Raw genomic sequence first — 17761 nt, 5'->3', positions numbered from 1 at the left:
TCTGAAGCAAAACATCATCCAATGAGAGCTGGATTCCTTGCTTTGCCCACATCCAGGCCCTCCTCCCACCCTGACCGCCTCCAGCCTGAGCCAGATGGTACCCACCTAGTGCTAAACTCCAGAAATCAGAGATAAGCAGGTCCTCCCTGTTGAGAAAAAACGGCGTGGTCATCTCTCGTCCCTTTCAGGGCTGCCCTAACAGGGACCTTCCTCCTGGCCGGGATGTGGGGATAGTGGAGCACCCTCAGACACAGAGTCTACCTGTGAGACTGGACGAGGGTACCAGGTGAGTATGGCCAGAGCAGAGCTGCTGGGGCCCAGAGAGGGCAGGAGAGAGGGCTTCCTGGAGGAGGCCCCCGACCCCTGGGGACATGTCGGTCTGGGTCTTGGCACACAGGTGCAGCTCCACAATTGGTGGTTAGATGCAGAGATTTAGCCTCTCTGAACTTTAGTTTCCTCATCTCTAAAATAGGGATAAGAACCGTACCCATCACAGAGGGTTACGGGAGGAGTGAAATGGGTTAACAACACAGTGCCTCACACAGAGCAGGTAATAAATGGCCTTTGTTATTACAAATAATTCCAAGGTGAAAGTAAAAGAAGGGACAAAACCAAGTGTCTAGGCTTTCTTTAAAGTCAACTGTTTTCCACAAACCAGAGCAAAACACAGTCAATAGTTAATTTAAATGAAATGAATGAATTCTCCAATCAAAAGACATAGAGTTGCTAAACGCATTAAAACACAGGACCCAACTATATGCTACCTACAAGAGAATCATTTTGGACGTAAGGACACACAGACTGAAAATGAAGGGCTAGGAAAAGATATTCCATGCAAATATAAACCAAAAGGAAGCGGGAGAGCTATACTTCTATTAGACAAGATAGACTTTAAACCAGAGACATACCAAAATTTATGGGATGCAGCAAAGGCTATTCTAAGAGGGATGTTCATAGTGATAAGTGGCTTCCTCAAGAAACAAGAAAAGTCTTGGGACTTTCCTGGTGGCGCAGTGGTTAAGAATCCGCCTGCCAATGCAGGGGGCACAGGTTTGAGCCCTGGTCTGGGAAGATCCCACATGCCGCAGAGTAACTAAGGCTGTGTGCCACAACTACTGAGCCTGTGCTCTAGAGCCTGTGCTCTGCAACAAGAGAAGCCACCAAAATGAGAAGCCTGGCCCCGCAACAAAGAGTAGCCCCCGCTCACTGCAACTAGAGAAAGCCCGCGTGCAGCAGCGAAGACCCAATGCAGCCAAAAATTAAATGAATAAATAAATACATTAAAAAAATCCCCTTGCCAATGCAGGGGACACAGGTTCAAGCCCTGGTCCGGGAAGATCCCACATGCTGCGGAGCAACTAAGCCTGTGTGCCACAACTACTGAGCCCATGCGCCACAAATACTGAAGCCCACACACATAGAGCCAGTGCTTCGCAGCAAGAGAAGCCACCGCAATGAGAAGCCTGTGCACCACAACGAAGAGTAGCCCCCACTCTCCGCAACTAGAGAAAGCCCACGCGCAGCAACAAAGACCCAATGCAGCCAAAAATAAATAAATGAAATAAATTTATTAAAAAAACGATCAGAGCAGAAATGAAGGAAATAAAGACTAAAAAGACAATAGAGAAGATCAATAAAACTAAGAGCTGGTTCTTTTTTTTTTTTTTTTTTGTGGTATGCGGGCCTCTCACTGTTGTGGCCTCTCCCATTGCGGAGCACAGGCTCTGGATGCACAGGCTCAGTGGCCATGGCTTACGAGCCCAGCCGCTCCGCGGCATGTGGGATCTTCCCAGACCGGGGCACGAACCCGTGTTCCCTGCATCGGCAGGCGGACTCTCAACCACTGTGCCACCAGGGAAGCCCAAGAGCTGGTTCTTTGAAAAGATAAAAATTGACAAACTGTTAGCTAGACTCACCAAGAAAAAAAAACAGGGCTGGTCCAGGAAGATCATGAAAGAGGAGACATAACAACTGATACCGTAGAAATGAAAGAGGAGACATATAACAACTGATACCACAGAAATATAAAGGATCATAAAGACCACTCGGAACAATTACATGCCAACAAACTGGATGACCCAGAAGAAATGGATAAATTCCTAGAAATATATAACCTTCCAATACTGAATCATGAAGAACTACAAAACCTGAACAGACTGATTACTAGTAAGGAGGTTGAATCAGTAATCAAAAAACTACTGGGCTTCCCTGGTGGCACAGTGGTTGAGAGTCCGCCTGCCAATGCAGGGGACACAGGTTCGTGCCCAGGTCTGGGAGGATCCCACATGCCACGGAGTGTCTGGGCCCGTGGGCCGTGGCCGCTGGGCCTGCGCGTCCGGAGCCTGTGCTCCGCAACGGGAGAGGCCACAACAGTGAGAGAGGCCTGCGTACCGCAAAAAAACAAACAAACAAAAAAAAACCTCCCAACAAACAAAAGTCCAGGACCAAATAGCTTCACTGGTGAATTCTAACAAATATTCAAAGAAGAAATAATACTGATCTTTCTCACACTCTTCCAAAAATAGAGGAAGAGGGAACACTTCCAAACTCATTTTATGAGGTCAGCATAACCCTAGCAAAACCAGACAAAGATGCCAAAGGAAAGGAAATTACAGGCCAATACCCCTGATGAACATAGATACAAAAATGTTCATCAAAAATATTAGCAAACCAGGGACTTCCCTGGTGGTCCAGTGGTAGAGAATCCGCCTTACAATGCAGGGGACACATTCCCTGGTCAGGGAACTAAGATCCCACATGCCGCGGTGCAACTGGGCCCGTGTGCCACAACTACTGAACTGGCGCACCTCAACTAGAGCCCGCGTGCTGCAAACTACAGAGCCCATGCACTTTGGAGCCTGTGAGCCACAACTAGAGAGACAAAACCCACACACAATGAAGGGCCTGCACGCCACAATGAAAGGTCCTGCATGCCTCAACGAAGATCCTGTGTGCCGCAACTAAGACCCAACGCAGCCAAAAATAAATTAAATAAATAAATCTTTAAAAAAAATTAGCGAACCGAATTCAAAAATACATTAAAAGGATCATACACCACGATTAAGTGGGATCTAATATTCCAGAGATGCAAGGTTGGCTCAATATCTGCATATCAGTTAACATAATACATCACATTAACAAAATGAAGGATAAAAATCACATGATCATCTCAATAGATGCAGAAAAAGCATCTGACAAAATTCAGCCTCCATTTATGATAAGAATTCTGAACAGAGCAGGTATAGAGGGAACATAACATAATAAAGGCTATATACATATGGCTTTTTCACTGGAGAGTAAGCCTTTATTATGAAGAATGCTCTGGAGGTATTTTTTTTTTTATTATTATTATTTTTGTGGTACACGGGCCTCTCACCGTTGTGGCCTCTCCCGTTGCGGAGCACAGGCTCTGGACGCACAGGCTTAGCAGCCATGGCTCACGGGCCCAGCCGCTCCACGGCATGTGGGATCCTCCTGGACCGGGGCACGAACCCATGTCCCCTGCATCGGCAGGCGGACTCTCAACCACTGTGCCACAAGGGAAGCCCCTGGATGTATTTTAAATGGTTAGTTTTCCCCTCCCTCTGCCAGAGGCACCAGGTGATTTTTCTTGGCTCTTCACCGTAAGACCCTGGTTGGGTTCCTGGAAGTAAAGCCCAGGAAAGTTTGGGGGTGCCCCTAGGACTGCAGCCCCCAGAAGTCTCTCAGAGACTCTCACACTAGTCCTCACTCAGCTTCCAGGAATTCATCAAAATGATCATTTAAGTGTTCTCACCAGTTTATGGCTCTAGTGGCTTCTGCTTCAGAAGTATGACACGGTGGGATAGCTTTCCCAATCAACAGGAGAACACTGATAGCTGTTCAGAATTTGTGAAGTCTGATGCTTGCTTCCTCTGAATCCTAAAAATGGCCTTGCCCTTCAAGAGAAACTAAGTCTTTCAAAGCTGCATTGATTGCCCTTTATCTCCTTGTGTTTGCAGTTTTTGTACCTATCATCAGAATAGTGGCAGGAGATGAGTAAGTTAAAGGAGCATGTGTACAATGCATCAGCAGAAATTATGTCTCTGGGGGAAAAAAAGTGCATTTGGAACAGGAAATAAAAGGAGAAGTGAAACTACTGAATAACATCACTAATGACTTCAGGCTAAAAGATTGGGAACATTCTCAGACACTGAAAAATATCACTTTAATTCAAGGTCCTCCTGGACCCTCAGGTGAAAAAGGAGAGAGAGGTCCCACTAGAGGTGGTGGTCCACGAGGCATTCCAGGTCCAATAGGTCCACCACGTCCTAAAGGTGACTGGAGACCAACTGGCTTTCCTGGAAGTTGAGGATTCCCAGGACCAATGGGGAAGACAGGGAGGCCAGGGTCCTTTTAAGATCAGGTGGGTTGGCAACTACTGAGGCCCGCGTGCCTAGAGCCCGTGCTCCACAACAAGAGAAGCCACTGCAATGAGAAGCCCGCGCACTGCAACGAAGAGTAGCCCCCGCTCGCCACAACTAGGGAAAGCCCGCACACAGCAAGGAAGACCAAACACAGCCAAAAATAAATAAAATAAAATAAATTAAAAAAAAAATCAGGTGGGTTGGGCGGGACACCCTGTGCTACCATCTCGTTAAAAGGCCCTTCACCTCTGCACAAGTCATCAGCACAACTGACTCCAAGATCCCTTTGTGTCTCCTCCAAACCACCCTTGGCTCCCGTTTGGTACCCAGCTTCCACGTGGCTTCCTCTCCTGGCTGTTGGTGCTGTTTGGGCCTCTGCTCCCACACTCACGTCTCCCCCAGCTCCATATCCCGCCGTCACCGCCCCCCCCCAGCACTCTGAGCTGGGATGCTGCCCATGCACTGCCTGGTGGACTGCTCCTACCGGTCCCCAGGAGTCCTCTGCCACCCACTCATCTGGCGTCTCACTGAACCTGATGTAACCCATTGGGTTCTAGGAGAAATCCCATGGATACTGACTGTATGTGGATTCTTTACATCGAAAACACTAGTCTCAACCAGAGATAGGGAGGCCAGAAAAGAAAATCCATTCATTCGTTCACTCATTCATTTGTTCATTCAGCATATGTTCATTTGTGTACCTTCTGGAGCTGGACTTAACAGCTAATAAGACAGTTATTGTCTCTGGCCTTACAGAGCTAACTGTCTCTGAAGGACACAGACATGTAAACAGACAATTATATGACACAGCAGAGCTATATGGGGGGGAAGAACAGGGCTCTATAGGTGTTCAGAGGAGATCAATATTTTTTAATTCCTTAGAATATTAACAAAGTAATATATGGTTAATATTGTCTTATTCTCCAAATTACAGCTTACCTTTTTCAAGTTTTATAGTGAAATAAAGTAGAGCTGGGGCAGTTCATTCAACACATCACCAAAACTTGTTTCCTTCAATTAACTGTCCATTTCAAGCAATAATATTTTGATCATAAAAACCAAAAATGTTGACGTTTATTATTCTAAAAAGCTCTTTGCATTTTATGCCTTAAATATCCAGTATAGATCGTGGAGAAAAAGAAATATTTCAGTAGAGCTGAAGACATTTTGTGTAGATGAAGAAAGGGCTAAAAATGACAAAGGAGAAAAAGAAAAGGCAGACCAAAAAAAAAAAAAAAAGGAAAAATGTGGGATTCCATATTTTTTTTGAATCTCTCTCTATTAATTAACAGATCACATTTTCACAACCATCCTTTTCTTCAAGGATAACACTCAGTCCCAGGATTCACAGCATTAAGGTTCTAGTAGCATTCTAAGCAGCATGCCTGTGTGTATCTCACCACTTCCATTCCCTCCCCTGTAAAATTGGCATTGTAACCCCCACCTCCAGAGTTATTGTTAGGATCACATAAGATACTGTGTGTATGAAGATGCTCTGTAAAATCATAAAGTACTTTAAACACAAACACAAAAAAATAAAGTCCATATATGACAACCCCACAGCTAACATTATTCTCAACTATGTAAAGCTGAAAGCCTTTCCTCTACAATCAGGAACAAGACAAGAATGCCCACTATCAACACTTTTATTCAACAAGGTACTGGAAGTCCTAGCCAAAGCAGTTAGGCAAGAAAAAGAAAGAAAAAGAATCCAAGTTGGAAAGGAAAAAGTAAAATTGTCACTATTTGCAGATGACATGATACTATAGATAGAAAACCCTAAAGACTCTACAAAAAACTGTCAGAATGAATAAACACATTTAGTAATGTTGCAGCAGACAATCAATACACAAAAATCTGTTGCATTTCTATAGACTAATAATGAACTATCAAAAAAAAGAAATTAGGAAAACAATCTCAGGGAGGATCACGATGGCATAGTAGGATGTGAAGCTCACCTTCTCCCACAAGTACATCAAAAATACATCTACATGAGGAGTGATTCTCACAGAATATCTACTGAACACTGGCAGAAGACCTCAGACTGCTAAAAGAGCAAGAAAATCTCCATGTAACCAGGTAGGACGAAAGGAAAAAAAAAAAGAAAGTGAGAAAGGAATCGGGACAGAACTTGTGCCCCTGGGAGGGAGCCATGAATGAGGAAAGGTTTCTACACCCTGGGAAGCCCCCTCACTGGACGGGAGATCGGCCAGGACAGACAGACAGCTTCAAAGCCTTGGGGAGAACACAGCAGCCGGTTTGTGGCAGACAGAGGACTTCACAGACAGTCGGTGCCGTTGCCCTGCACTCCCCAGCCTGAGATGTGCGTCTGCCGGCGCAGGCAGGGGCTGCGTGCTGGAACTTAGGCTTCAGAGATCAGACCCTGAGAGAGGGCTGGGGGTGGCTGTGTGGAAAAAAGCTCAGGGTGGGGGAGTGAGGGGCTGGAATCTCTGTGACCACAACTGAGGGTGTATGCAGAGGAAGCCCAGACCACCTTAGAGGCCAGGTGACATTGTTTGGGGGGTGTGACCGGGGAGGGGCGGGACCCACCACTGTGACCTTTTTCCCTGTGTGTGCGCGCTCGCAGAGGGCAGGACACTGCATGGGTTCCAGAGGCAGTCGTGAGCTGCCGCTGCCACCTACCCAGATGCCAGGAGTGGTTGAGAGCCGCCTCCGCTCCCACTGTGTGCTCGGGGGGTGTGCCTAAGCCAACACTGCCACCAAGAACCGCAGGACTGGGCATCAGCCACCACATCTGCACACCCCTATCAAGGGGACAATGCCTAGCACACACTGAAGAAAGAGGCAACAGGCATCCATACTAAAAACAACCCTTGCACCAAATATATTAACACCCCACAAGCTACACAGGGACACCTCCACATATAAATAGCCCTCTGAGACCACAGTAGACAACTGTCTCTCCTAAACTCACAGAGTAAGAGAAATGTAAGTAAACTGAAGAAGCAGAGGAACAACTCCCAGTTAAAAGACCAAGAGAATTCCCCTGAAAGAGCAATGAAACAGACCTCTTCAGTCTACCAGACACCTATTCCAAAAATGAGGTAATGAAAATACTGAAGGAAGTAAGAAAGGCGATTGACAGAAACGCAGAATACTGTAAAACTATAAAGAGGAACCAAGAAAAATTAGAAAACTCATTTACAGGTATGAAAGCTGACCGAAAGGCAATGAACAGCAGAATGAATAATGCAGAAGAACGAATAAGTGACCTTGAAGATAGAATAATGGAAATCACCCAATCAGGACAACAGACAGAAAGCCAAATGAAAAAAAAATGAAAGCAACATAAGAGACCTACAGGATAATATAAAGCACGCATAATAGGGATTCCAGAAGGGGAAGAAAGAGACAAGGGGATCGAAAATGAAGAAATTATGGCTGAAAACTTCCCAAACCTAAAGAAGGAAACAGGGGCGTCCCTGGTGGCGCAGTGGTTAAGAATCCGCCTGCCAATGCAGGGGACACAGGTTCGAGCCCTGGTCCAGGAAGATCCCACATGCCGCGGAGCAGCTAAGCCCATGCACCACAACTACTGAGCCTGCACTCTAGACCCTGCAAGCCACAGCTGCTGAGCCCGTGGTCTAGAGCCTGCAAGCCACAGCTGCTGAGCCCACGTGCCACAACTACTGAAGCCTGTGCCTAGAGCCCGTGCTCTGCAACAAGAGAAGCCACGACAATGAGAAGCCCATGCACCACAACTAGAGAAAGCCCACATGCAGCAACGAAGACCCAACACAGCCAAAAATAAATAAATTAAATAAATAAATTTAAAAAAACAAAGAAGGAAACAGATATCCAGGTACAGGAAGCACAGAGGGTCCCAAACAAGATAAACCCAAACAGACCTACACCAAGACATATAATAAAAATGGAAAAAAGTTAAAGAGAAAGAGAGGATTCTAAAGGCAGCAAGAGAAAAACAAAGAGTTAATCACAAGGGAACACTACCATAAGGCTATCAGTCAATTTTTCTACATAAATGTTGCAGGCCAGAAGGAAGTGGCAAGATATATTCAAAGTCCTGAAAGGGAAAAATCTGCAACCTAGGATACTCCACCCAGCAAGATTTTCATTTAGAACAGAAGGAGAGATACAGAATTTCTCAGACAAGCAAAAACTAAAAGAATACAGCAATACTAAACCTATCCTAAAGGAAATATTGAAAGGTCTTCCCTAAATAGAAAAGAAGTAAGAATATATAGGAAAGAAAAAATCACAATGGGAAAGTAAATCACTTAAATAAGCCAGTACACAGATTAAAAAAAAAATCAAAAAATTTCTGTGACAGTGATGATAACCACAGTGAAGAGCAAAAGGATGAACATGAAGATGTAACAGAGGACGTCAAAATCATAAAGTGTGGGGGAGAAGAGTAAGAAAATGCATATTTTTTTCCTTAGAAAGTGTTTGAGCCTATATGAGTACCAGTCTAAGACAAGTAGATATAGGAAGGGGGTAACATACATGAAAAACAGGGTAACCACAAATCAAAAACATACAATAGATTCACAAAAACCAAAAAGAAGAGAACATAAATATAATACAAAAGAAAATCATCAAGCCACAAAAGGAAAAATGAAAAGGACAAAGGAGAAACATAAAATCAATGGGAAAACAAGGTTTAAAATGGCAATAAATACATATCTATCAATAATTATCTTAAATGTCAATGGACTAAATGCTCTAATCAAAAGACAGAGTGGCAGACTGGATTTAAAAAAAAAAAGAGGCTACAATACGCTGCCTACAAGAGAGACCCATTTCAGGGCAAAGGACACACATAGGTTGAAAAGCAGAGGTTGCAATACTCATATCAGACAAAATAGACTTTAAAACAAAGGCTATAAAGAAAGATAAAGAAGGACACTATATAATGATAAAAGAATCAATACAAGAAAAGGATTTTAAACTCATCAACATATATGCACCTAATATAGGTGCACCCAAATACATATAACAAATACTAACAGACATAAAGGGAGAAACTGACAGTAATACAATAATAGTAGGAGACTTTAACACCTCACTCACATCAATGGACAGATCTTCTATACAGAAAATCAACAAGGCAACAAAGATCCTAAACGATTCAATAGAAAATGTGAGGCTTAATTGATATTTTTAGGACATTAAATCCAAAAAAAACCCCAGAATACACATTCTTTTCAATTGCACATGGAACATTCTCTAGGATTGACCACATACTAGGGCACAAAACAAGCCTCAACAAATTTAACAGTGCAGAAATTATGTCAAGCATCTTTTCTGACCACAAAAGCATGAAACTGGAAATTAACCACAGAAAAAGAAATGAGAATAAAATGACTACATGGGGCCTCCCTGGTGGCGCAAGTGGTTGAGAGTCCGCCTGCCGATGCAGGGGATACGGGTTCGTGCCCCGGTCTGGGAGGATCCCATGTGCCGCGGAGCGGCTGGGCCCGTGAGCCGTGGCCGCTGAGCCTGCGCGTCCGGAGCCTGTGCTCCGCAACGGGGGAGGCCACAACAGTGAGAGGCCCGCATACCGCAAAAAAAAAAAAAATAAATAAAATAAAATGACTACATGGAGACAAAACAACATGCTACTAAAAAACCAATGGGTCAATGATGAAATCAAAGAAGAAATTTAAAAATACCTTGAGACAAATGAAAATGAAAACACAACCATACAAAATCTATGTGATGCAGCAAAAGCAGTTCTTAGAGGGAAGTTCATAGAGATACAGGCCTTCCTCAAAAAACAAGAAAAATCTCAAATAAACAACCTAACCTACCACCTAAAAGAATTATAAAAAGAACAAACAAAACCTAAAATCAGCAGAAGGAAGGAAATAATAAAGATCAGAGAGGAAATAAATAAAATAGAGATTAGAAAAACTCAGTAAAACCAAGAGCTGGTTCTTTGAAAGGATAAACAAGACTGACAAACCTCTGGCCAGGCTCAACAAGAAGAAAAGAGAGAGAACCCAAATCAACAAAATAAGAAATGAAAAACAAGAAATAAAACTGATATGGCAGAAATACAAAAAAACATAAGGGAACACTATGAGCAATTATATGCCGACAAATTCGACAACCTAGAAGAAATGGATAAGTTTCTAGAAACATAGAGCCCACCAGAACTGAATCAAGAAGAAATAGATAATTTGAACAGACTGATCACTAGATGTGAAATAGAATCTGTAATTTTAAAACTCCCTACAAACAAAATCCAGGACCACATGGCTTCACAGGTGAATTCTACCAAACATACAAAGAAGAACTTATACCAATCCTTCTCAAACTCTTCCAAAAAAAATGAAGAGGAGGGAAAACTCCCAAAGACATTTGATTAAGCCACCATCACTCTGATACCAAAACCAGACAAAGATACCACCAAAAAAAGAAAATGACAGACCAATATCTTTGATGAATATAGATGCAAAAATTCTCAACAAAATATTAGCAAACTGAATCCAACAACACATAAAAGAGATAGGCTTCACTGGTGGCACAGTGGTTAAGAATCCGCCTGCCAAGGCAGGGGACACGGGTTCAAGCCCTGGGGCGGGAAGATCCCACATGCTGCAGAGCAACTAAGCCCATGTGCCACAACTACTGAGCCTGTGCTTTAGAGCCTGCAAGCCACAACTACTGATCCCATAAGCCACAACTACTGAAGCCCGTGTGCCGAGAGCCTGTGCTCTGCAACAAGAGAAGCCACCGCAATGAGAAGCCCACGCACTGCAACGAAGAGTAGCTTCTGCTCACCACAACTAAAGAAAGCCCGCACAGAGCAACAAAGACCCAACACAGCCAATAAATAAATAAATAAATAAATAAATAAATAAATAAAATTAATTTAAAAAAAGATCATACACCACAACCAAGTGAGATTCATCCCAAGTTCACGAGGATGGTTCAACATATGCAAATCAATCAATGTGATATACCACATAAACAAAAGGAAAGATAAAAACCACATGATCATCTCAATAGACACAGAAAAAGCATTTGACAAAATTCAATATCCATTCATGAAAAAAACTCTTACTAAAGTGGGTATGCATAAAGGGAACACATCTCAATATAATAAAAGCTAGTTGTGACAAACCCCCAGCCAATATAATATTAAATGGTGAAAAGCTGAAAGCCTTCCAGCTAAAATCTGGAAGACAAGGATGCCCACTCTCACCTTTTCTATTTAACACAGTATTGGCAGTCCTGGCCACAGGAATCAGACATGAAAAAGAAATAAAAGGTATCCAAATTGGAAAGGAAGAGGTAAAATTGTCATTATATGCAGATGATATGACATTATACATAGAAAACCCTAAAGACTCCATAGAAAAACTACAAGACCTGGTAAACGAATTCAGCAAGGTAGCAGGATACGTGATTAACATACAGAAATTGGCTGCATCTCTTTACACCAACAATGAAATTCAGAAAGGGAATGAAAAAAAAAACCTTTTAAAATCGCACCCCCAAAAATAAAATACTTAGGAATAAACCTGACCAAGGAGGTAAAAGACTTATACGCTAAAAACAATAAAAATTAATAAAGGAAACTGAAGATAACTCAAAGAAATGGAAAGATATCCCATGCTCTTGGATTAGAAGAATATTGCTAAAATGGCCATACTACCCAAAGCAATCTACAGATTTAATGCATCCCTATCAAATTACCCATGATATTTTTTCACAGAACTAGAATAATCCTGAAATTCATATGGAACCATAAAAGACTCAGAATTGCCACAGCAATCCTGAAGAAAAAGAAAAAGCAGAAGGCATAACCTTCCCAGACTTCAGACAATACTGCAAAGTTACAGTAATCAAAACAGACCTATGGATCAATGGACCAGAATAGAGCACCCAGGAATAAACCCACATACCTACAGGCAACTAATATTTGACAAAGGAGGCAACAATATACAATGGGAAAAGGCAGTCTCTTCAGCAAGTGGTGTGGGAAAGTTGGACAGCTGCATGTAAATCAATGTAGTTAGAACAAACCCTCTGACCATAAACAAAGATAAACTCAAAATGGCTTAAAGACTTAAATATAAGACATGACACCATAAAACTCCTAGAAAAGATCACAGGCAAAACATTCTCTGACATAAATTGTACCAATGTTTTCTTAGGTCAGTCTGCCAAGACAACAGAAACAAAAGCAAAAATAAACAAATGGCACCTAATCAAACTTATAAGCTTTTGCACAGCAAAGGAGACGATAAACAAAATGAAAATACAACCTACAGAATGGGAGAAAATATTTGCAAATGATGCAACCAACAAGATCTTAATTTCTAAAATATATAAGCAGCTCATACAACTCAACAACAAAAAACAAACAACCCAATCAAAAAATGGGCAGAAGACCTAAATAGACATTTCTCCAAAGAAGAAATACAGATGGCCAATAGGCACATGAAAAGATGCTCATCACTGCTAATTATCAGAGAAATGCAAATCAAAACTACAATGAGGTACCACCTCACAGCGGTCAGAATGGCCATCATTAAAAAGTCTACAAATAATAAACTCTGGAGAGGATGTGGAGAAAAGGCAACCCTCCTACACTGTGGGTGTGTTGGTGGTAAGTAAGTTGGTGCAGCCACTGTGGAAAACAGTATGGAGGTTCCTCAGAAAACTTAAAATATAATTACCATATGATCCAGCAATCCCACTCCTGGGCATATATCCGGACAAAACTCTAATTCAAAAAGATACATGTGGGAGCTTCCCCGGTGGCGCAGTGGTTAAGAATGTGCCTGCCAATGCAAGGGACACGGGTTCGAGCCCTGGTCCGGGAAGATCCCAGCTGCCATGGAGCAACTAAGCCCATGCGCCACAACTACTGAGCCTGCGCACCACAACTACTGCAGCCTGCAAGCCTAGAGCCCGTGCTCTGCAACAAGAGAAGCCACCACAATGAGAAGCCTGTGAACTGCAACTAAGAGTGGCCCCTGCTCTCCACAACCAGAGAAAAGCCCGTGTGCAGCAATGAAGACCCAACACAGCCAAAAATAAAATACATAAATTTATAAAAAACAAAACCAAAAAGATACATGCACCCCTATGTTCATAGCAGCATTATGTACAACAGCCAAGACATGGAAACAACCTAAATATCCATTGACAGATGAATGGATAAAGAAGATGTGGTGCGTATATACAATGGAATACTCCTCAGCCATAAAAAAGAATGAAATAATGCCATTTGCAGCAACATGGATGCAACTAGAGATTATCATACTAAGTGAAGCAAGTCAGAAAGAGAAAGACAAATACCATATGATATCACTTATATGTGGAATCTAAAATATGACACAAATGAACCTACCTATAAAACAGAATCAGACTCATGGACATAGAGAACAGACTGGTGGTTGCCAAGGGGAAGAGGGTTGGGAGAGGGCTGGAGTGGGAGGTTGGGATTAACAGATGTAAGCTTTTGTATATAGAATGGATAAACACCAAGTTCCTACTGTATAGCACAGGGAACTATATTCAATATCTTATGATAAACCATAATGGAAAAGAATATTAAAAAAAAAAGAATGTGGGGCTTCCCTGGTGGCGCAGTGGTTGAGAGTCCACCTGCCAATGCAGGGGACACGGGTTCGTGCCCCGGTCCGGGAAGATCCCACATGCCGCGGAGTGGCTGGGCCCGTGAGCCACAGCCGCTGAGCCTGCGTGTCCAGAGCCTGTGCTCCGCAACGGGAGAGGCCACAACAGTGAGAGGCCTGCATACCGCAAAAAAAAATAAAAATAAAAAAAATAAAAAAGGATGTGTATATATGTATAACTGAATCACTTTGCTGTACAGCAGAAACTAATACAACATTGTAAATCAACTATACTTCAATAAAAAATATTTATCAGAAAAAAAGAAAACAATCTCATGTACAATTGCATCAAAAAGAATAAAGTACCTAAGAATAAATTTAGCTAAGGAGGTGAAAGACCTGTATACTGAAAACTACAAGACATTAAGAAACTGAAGAAGACAGAAATAAATGGAAAGCTATCCCTGCTCAGGGATTGGAATTAATATTGTTAAAATGTCCATACTACCCAAAGCAATTTACAGATTCAATGCAATCCCTATCAAAATTCCAATGGCATTTTTAACGAAATAGAACAATCCTAAAATTTGTATAGAACCACAAAAGACCTCAAATAGCCAAAGTAATCCTGAGAAAGAAGAACAAAGCTGGAGGCATCATATTCTCTAATTTCAAACTCTATTACAAAGCTATATTAATTAAAACAGTATGATTCTGGCTTAAAAACAGACACACAGATCAATGGAACAGAATGGAGAGCAGAGGAAAAAAACCATGCATCTATGGTCAATTAATTTATGACAAAGAAGCCAAGAATATACAAAGGAAAAGACAGTCTCTTTAATGAATAGTGTTTGGAAAAATCAACGGCCACATACAAAAAGTGAGTAAAATTAGACCACTATCTTACACCATACACAAAACTTAACTCAAAATGGATTTAAGACTTAAATATAAGACCTGAAACCATAAAACTCTTAGAAGAAAACACAGGCAGTAAACTCCTTGACATAGATATTGGCGATGATTTTTAAAAATCTGACACCAAAAGCAAAAATAAACAAGTGGAACCACATCAAACTAAAAAGCTTCTGCACAGCAAATGTAATCATTGACAAAATGAAAAGGTAACGTACTGAATGGGAGAAAATATTTGCAAATCATATATCTGATAAGGGGTTAATATCCAAAACAAAGAATTCACACAACTTAATACCTAAAAACCCCAAACAATCCAATTAAAATATGGGCAGAAGATCTGAATACACATTTTTCTAAAGACATACAGATTGCCAACAGGTTCATGAAAAGATGCTCAACATAATTAATCAGTAGGGAAGTGCAAATCAAAACCACCATGAGTTATCACCTCATACCTGTTAGAATGGCTATATCAAAAAGACAAGAAATAGTTAAGTGTTGGTGAGGATGTGGAGGAAAGGGGAACCCTGGTGTACCACTAGTGGAAATGTCAATTGGTGCAGCTACTATGGAAAACAGTATGAGGTTCCTCACAAAGTTAAAAACAGAACTACCATTTGAGCCAGCAATTCCACTTCTGGGTATTTATCCAAAGAAAATGAAAACACTGACTTGAAAATATACATGCACCCCCATGTTCACTGCAGCACTATTTATAATAGCCAAGATGTGGAAACAACCTTTGTGTTCATCATGGATGAATGGATAAAGAAACCGTGAGATATGTGTGTGTGTGTGTGTATCACACACATACTATGCGTGTATATATGTAGTGGAATATTATTCATCCATAAAAGAATGAAATCTTGCCATTTGTGACAACATGGATGGACCTTGAGGGCATTATGCTAAGTGAAATAAGTCAAAGAAAGGCAAATACTCTATCCCACTTATATGAGGAATATAACAAACACACATGAAGCTCACAGATACAGAGAATAGACTGGTGGTTGCTAAGGGTGGGCGGAGGGGGGTGGCGCTGTGAAACAGGTGAAGGAGATCCCAAAGGTACAAACTTCTAGTTATAAAATAAATCAGTCATGGGGATGTAATGTACAGCACCGCGACTTCAGTTAAAAATACTGTATGGTGTACTTGAAAGTTGCTAAGACAGATCTTAAGCTCTCCATCACAAAAAAAAAAACAAAAAAAAAAAGTTGAAAGGAAAAAAAAAACTGAACTTGTTGGATTTGAACCGACAAGCCAGAAGCCAGTGCTCAGGGGACTCAGAGAGGAGACAGAATTGAAGAGGCTGCCCTCAGGTTCTGCCCAGAGGGTAAAGGAGGGCTGTAACGTACAGGGGGTGCTTTGTAAACTGGTGAGTGTGTGCACAGGAGAACAGCGTGTAAAGTGCTGGGCTCTTCTCTACTCGGGGCAATGGGGACTGCACCACACCTGGGGCTACAGGGAGAAGCAGGGAGTTCAGGGGATACTGAAGAAGCTGAGGAGGAACAGTGTCAGGACACCGCTTAAGAGATCTCCAAGCTCCGAGGCACACTCATTCTCAGTGGCATCACCTGAGATCCTAGAAAAAGTCACTGATGCTTTTTTTTTTTTCAGGCTCAGTCACCACTGACTCTAGGCCCTAATTCTGGGGGAGGGGAATACATAAAATTAGTCTCATTTCTCTCAGTTGTGAAGGTCCTTCAGCTGCTGATCCGAAGAAGCACTAACAAAAGCTGTTATTTATTGAGCCCTTAAAGGACTGAAAATAAAGGCACAATGCTGAATAACAAAAGTAGGTAACATTTATTGAGTGCTTCCTGGGTGTCAGGCACTGTCCTAAGTGCTACTGATGGGGTTCAGGGCGGGCTGCCCCCCAGTATGCCACTGTGGCATATTGATTATTTGGAATTATACTTACTTGAGAAACATTCACTGCAAGAACACTTTGACCCTACTTTGTTCCCCTGAAGGCAGGAAATAAATCTCCCATATGAAAGGATCCTCGTATACCAGAACAGAAGGCATCTTTATCGCCAGAGATAGATGAGTCAAGGCTAAAAACGCTTTATAAACACACTTTGTTACTTCATGAACTTGCTACCCTAAGTCCAAGCCCCTTTGTTTTCTAACAAATAATTGTTTCCTTGTCTGAAAGATATAAAAGGTGCCTCATTTGGCCACTTTTTTGGGTGCCATGTTACTATGGGACTCCTGCACATTCCTGATTAAATTTGTTTTTCCCTCCTGTTAACCTGTCTTGTGTCAATTTTCTTATTAGACCAGCCAAAAGAACCTAGAAGGGTAGAGGAAAAACTTTTCCTCCCCAACACTATATGTAAGGTACACAGCAAGGCACGGAGCAATGATGGGGGGAGGGGGGGGATAAACCAGAATAACGGAGAGCTTTTAAGCACAGGTTTTGAAGTTACCGAAGACATGGGTTTGAAACCTGGTTCCACACATTACCTATGTTTCTCTGAGACTGGGCGCCCTGCCAGGATCCTAGCGTGGCTGAGATGTTCATTCTGACAAAGTGTGTAGAGAACTCAAGCCAGCGCCAGGCACGCAGCAGCTCCTCAATTAACGCGTGATGATAATCATGAAGATGACAATCACGTGTGCTGGTTGCGGCCATGGTGTGAGCAAAACCGCTAATAACCAACATTAACATAATATTAATACCAAACACTGGTACTGCGCTTACCACACGCCAGACACTGTTGGGGATGGTAAACCATTGACTAATTCACTGAATCCTCAAAACAAGCCTATATAGGTACTATTTCCACGTCCATCTCACAGACGAGAAAACTGAGGCACAAAGATTACATACCTTGCCCAGGGTCACGCAGCTACAACTGCAATAAGAGG

The 17761-nt window shown here is 42.2% G+C and overlaps 1 protein-coding gene across 3 annotated transcripts in view; it reads right to left on the bottom strand.

Moving 5' to 3' along the window:
• Positions 1-17761, bottom strand: part of SRRD (SRR1 domain containing) — a 31535-nt gene that overhangs the window by 13421 nt on the left and 353 nt on the right. For all 3 annotated transcript variants that reach the window (XR_009534560.1, XR_009534561.1, XM_060119593.1), the window contains exon 2: positions 106-146. Coding sequence is in view for 1 of the 3 variants with exons in the window: in XM_060119593.1 (XP_059975576.1) it covers positions 106-146 (41 nt within the window). In the remaining 2 variants the exon portion in view is untranslated. The remainder of the gene's footprint in view (positions 1-105; positions 147-17761) is intronic.

This window comes from Mesoplodon densirostris, chromosome 15, assembly GCF_025265405.1.
Source record: "Mesoplodon densirostris isolate mMesDen1 chromosome 15, mMesDen1 primary haplotype, whole genome shotgun sequence".
Taxonomy (NCBI): Eukaryota; Metazoa; Chordata; class Mammalia; order Artiodactyla; family Ziphiidae; genus Mesoplodon; species Mesoplodon densirostris.
Note: the sequence above shows the minus strand (reverse complement) of the source record. Positions and strands in the feature narration are given on the sequence as shown.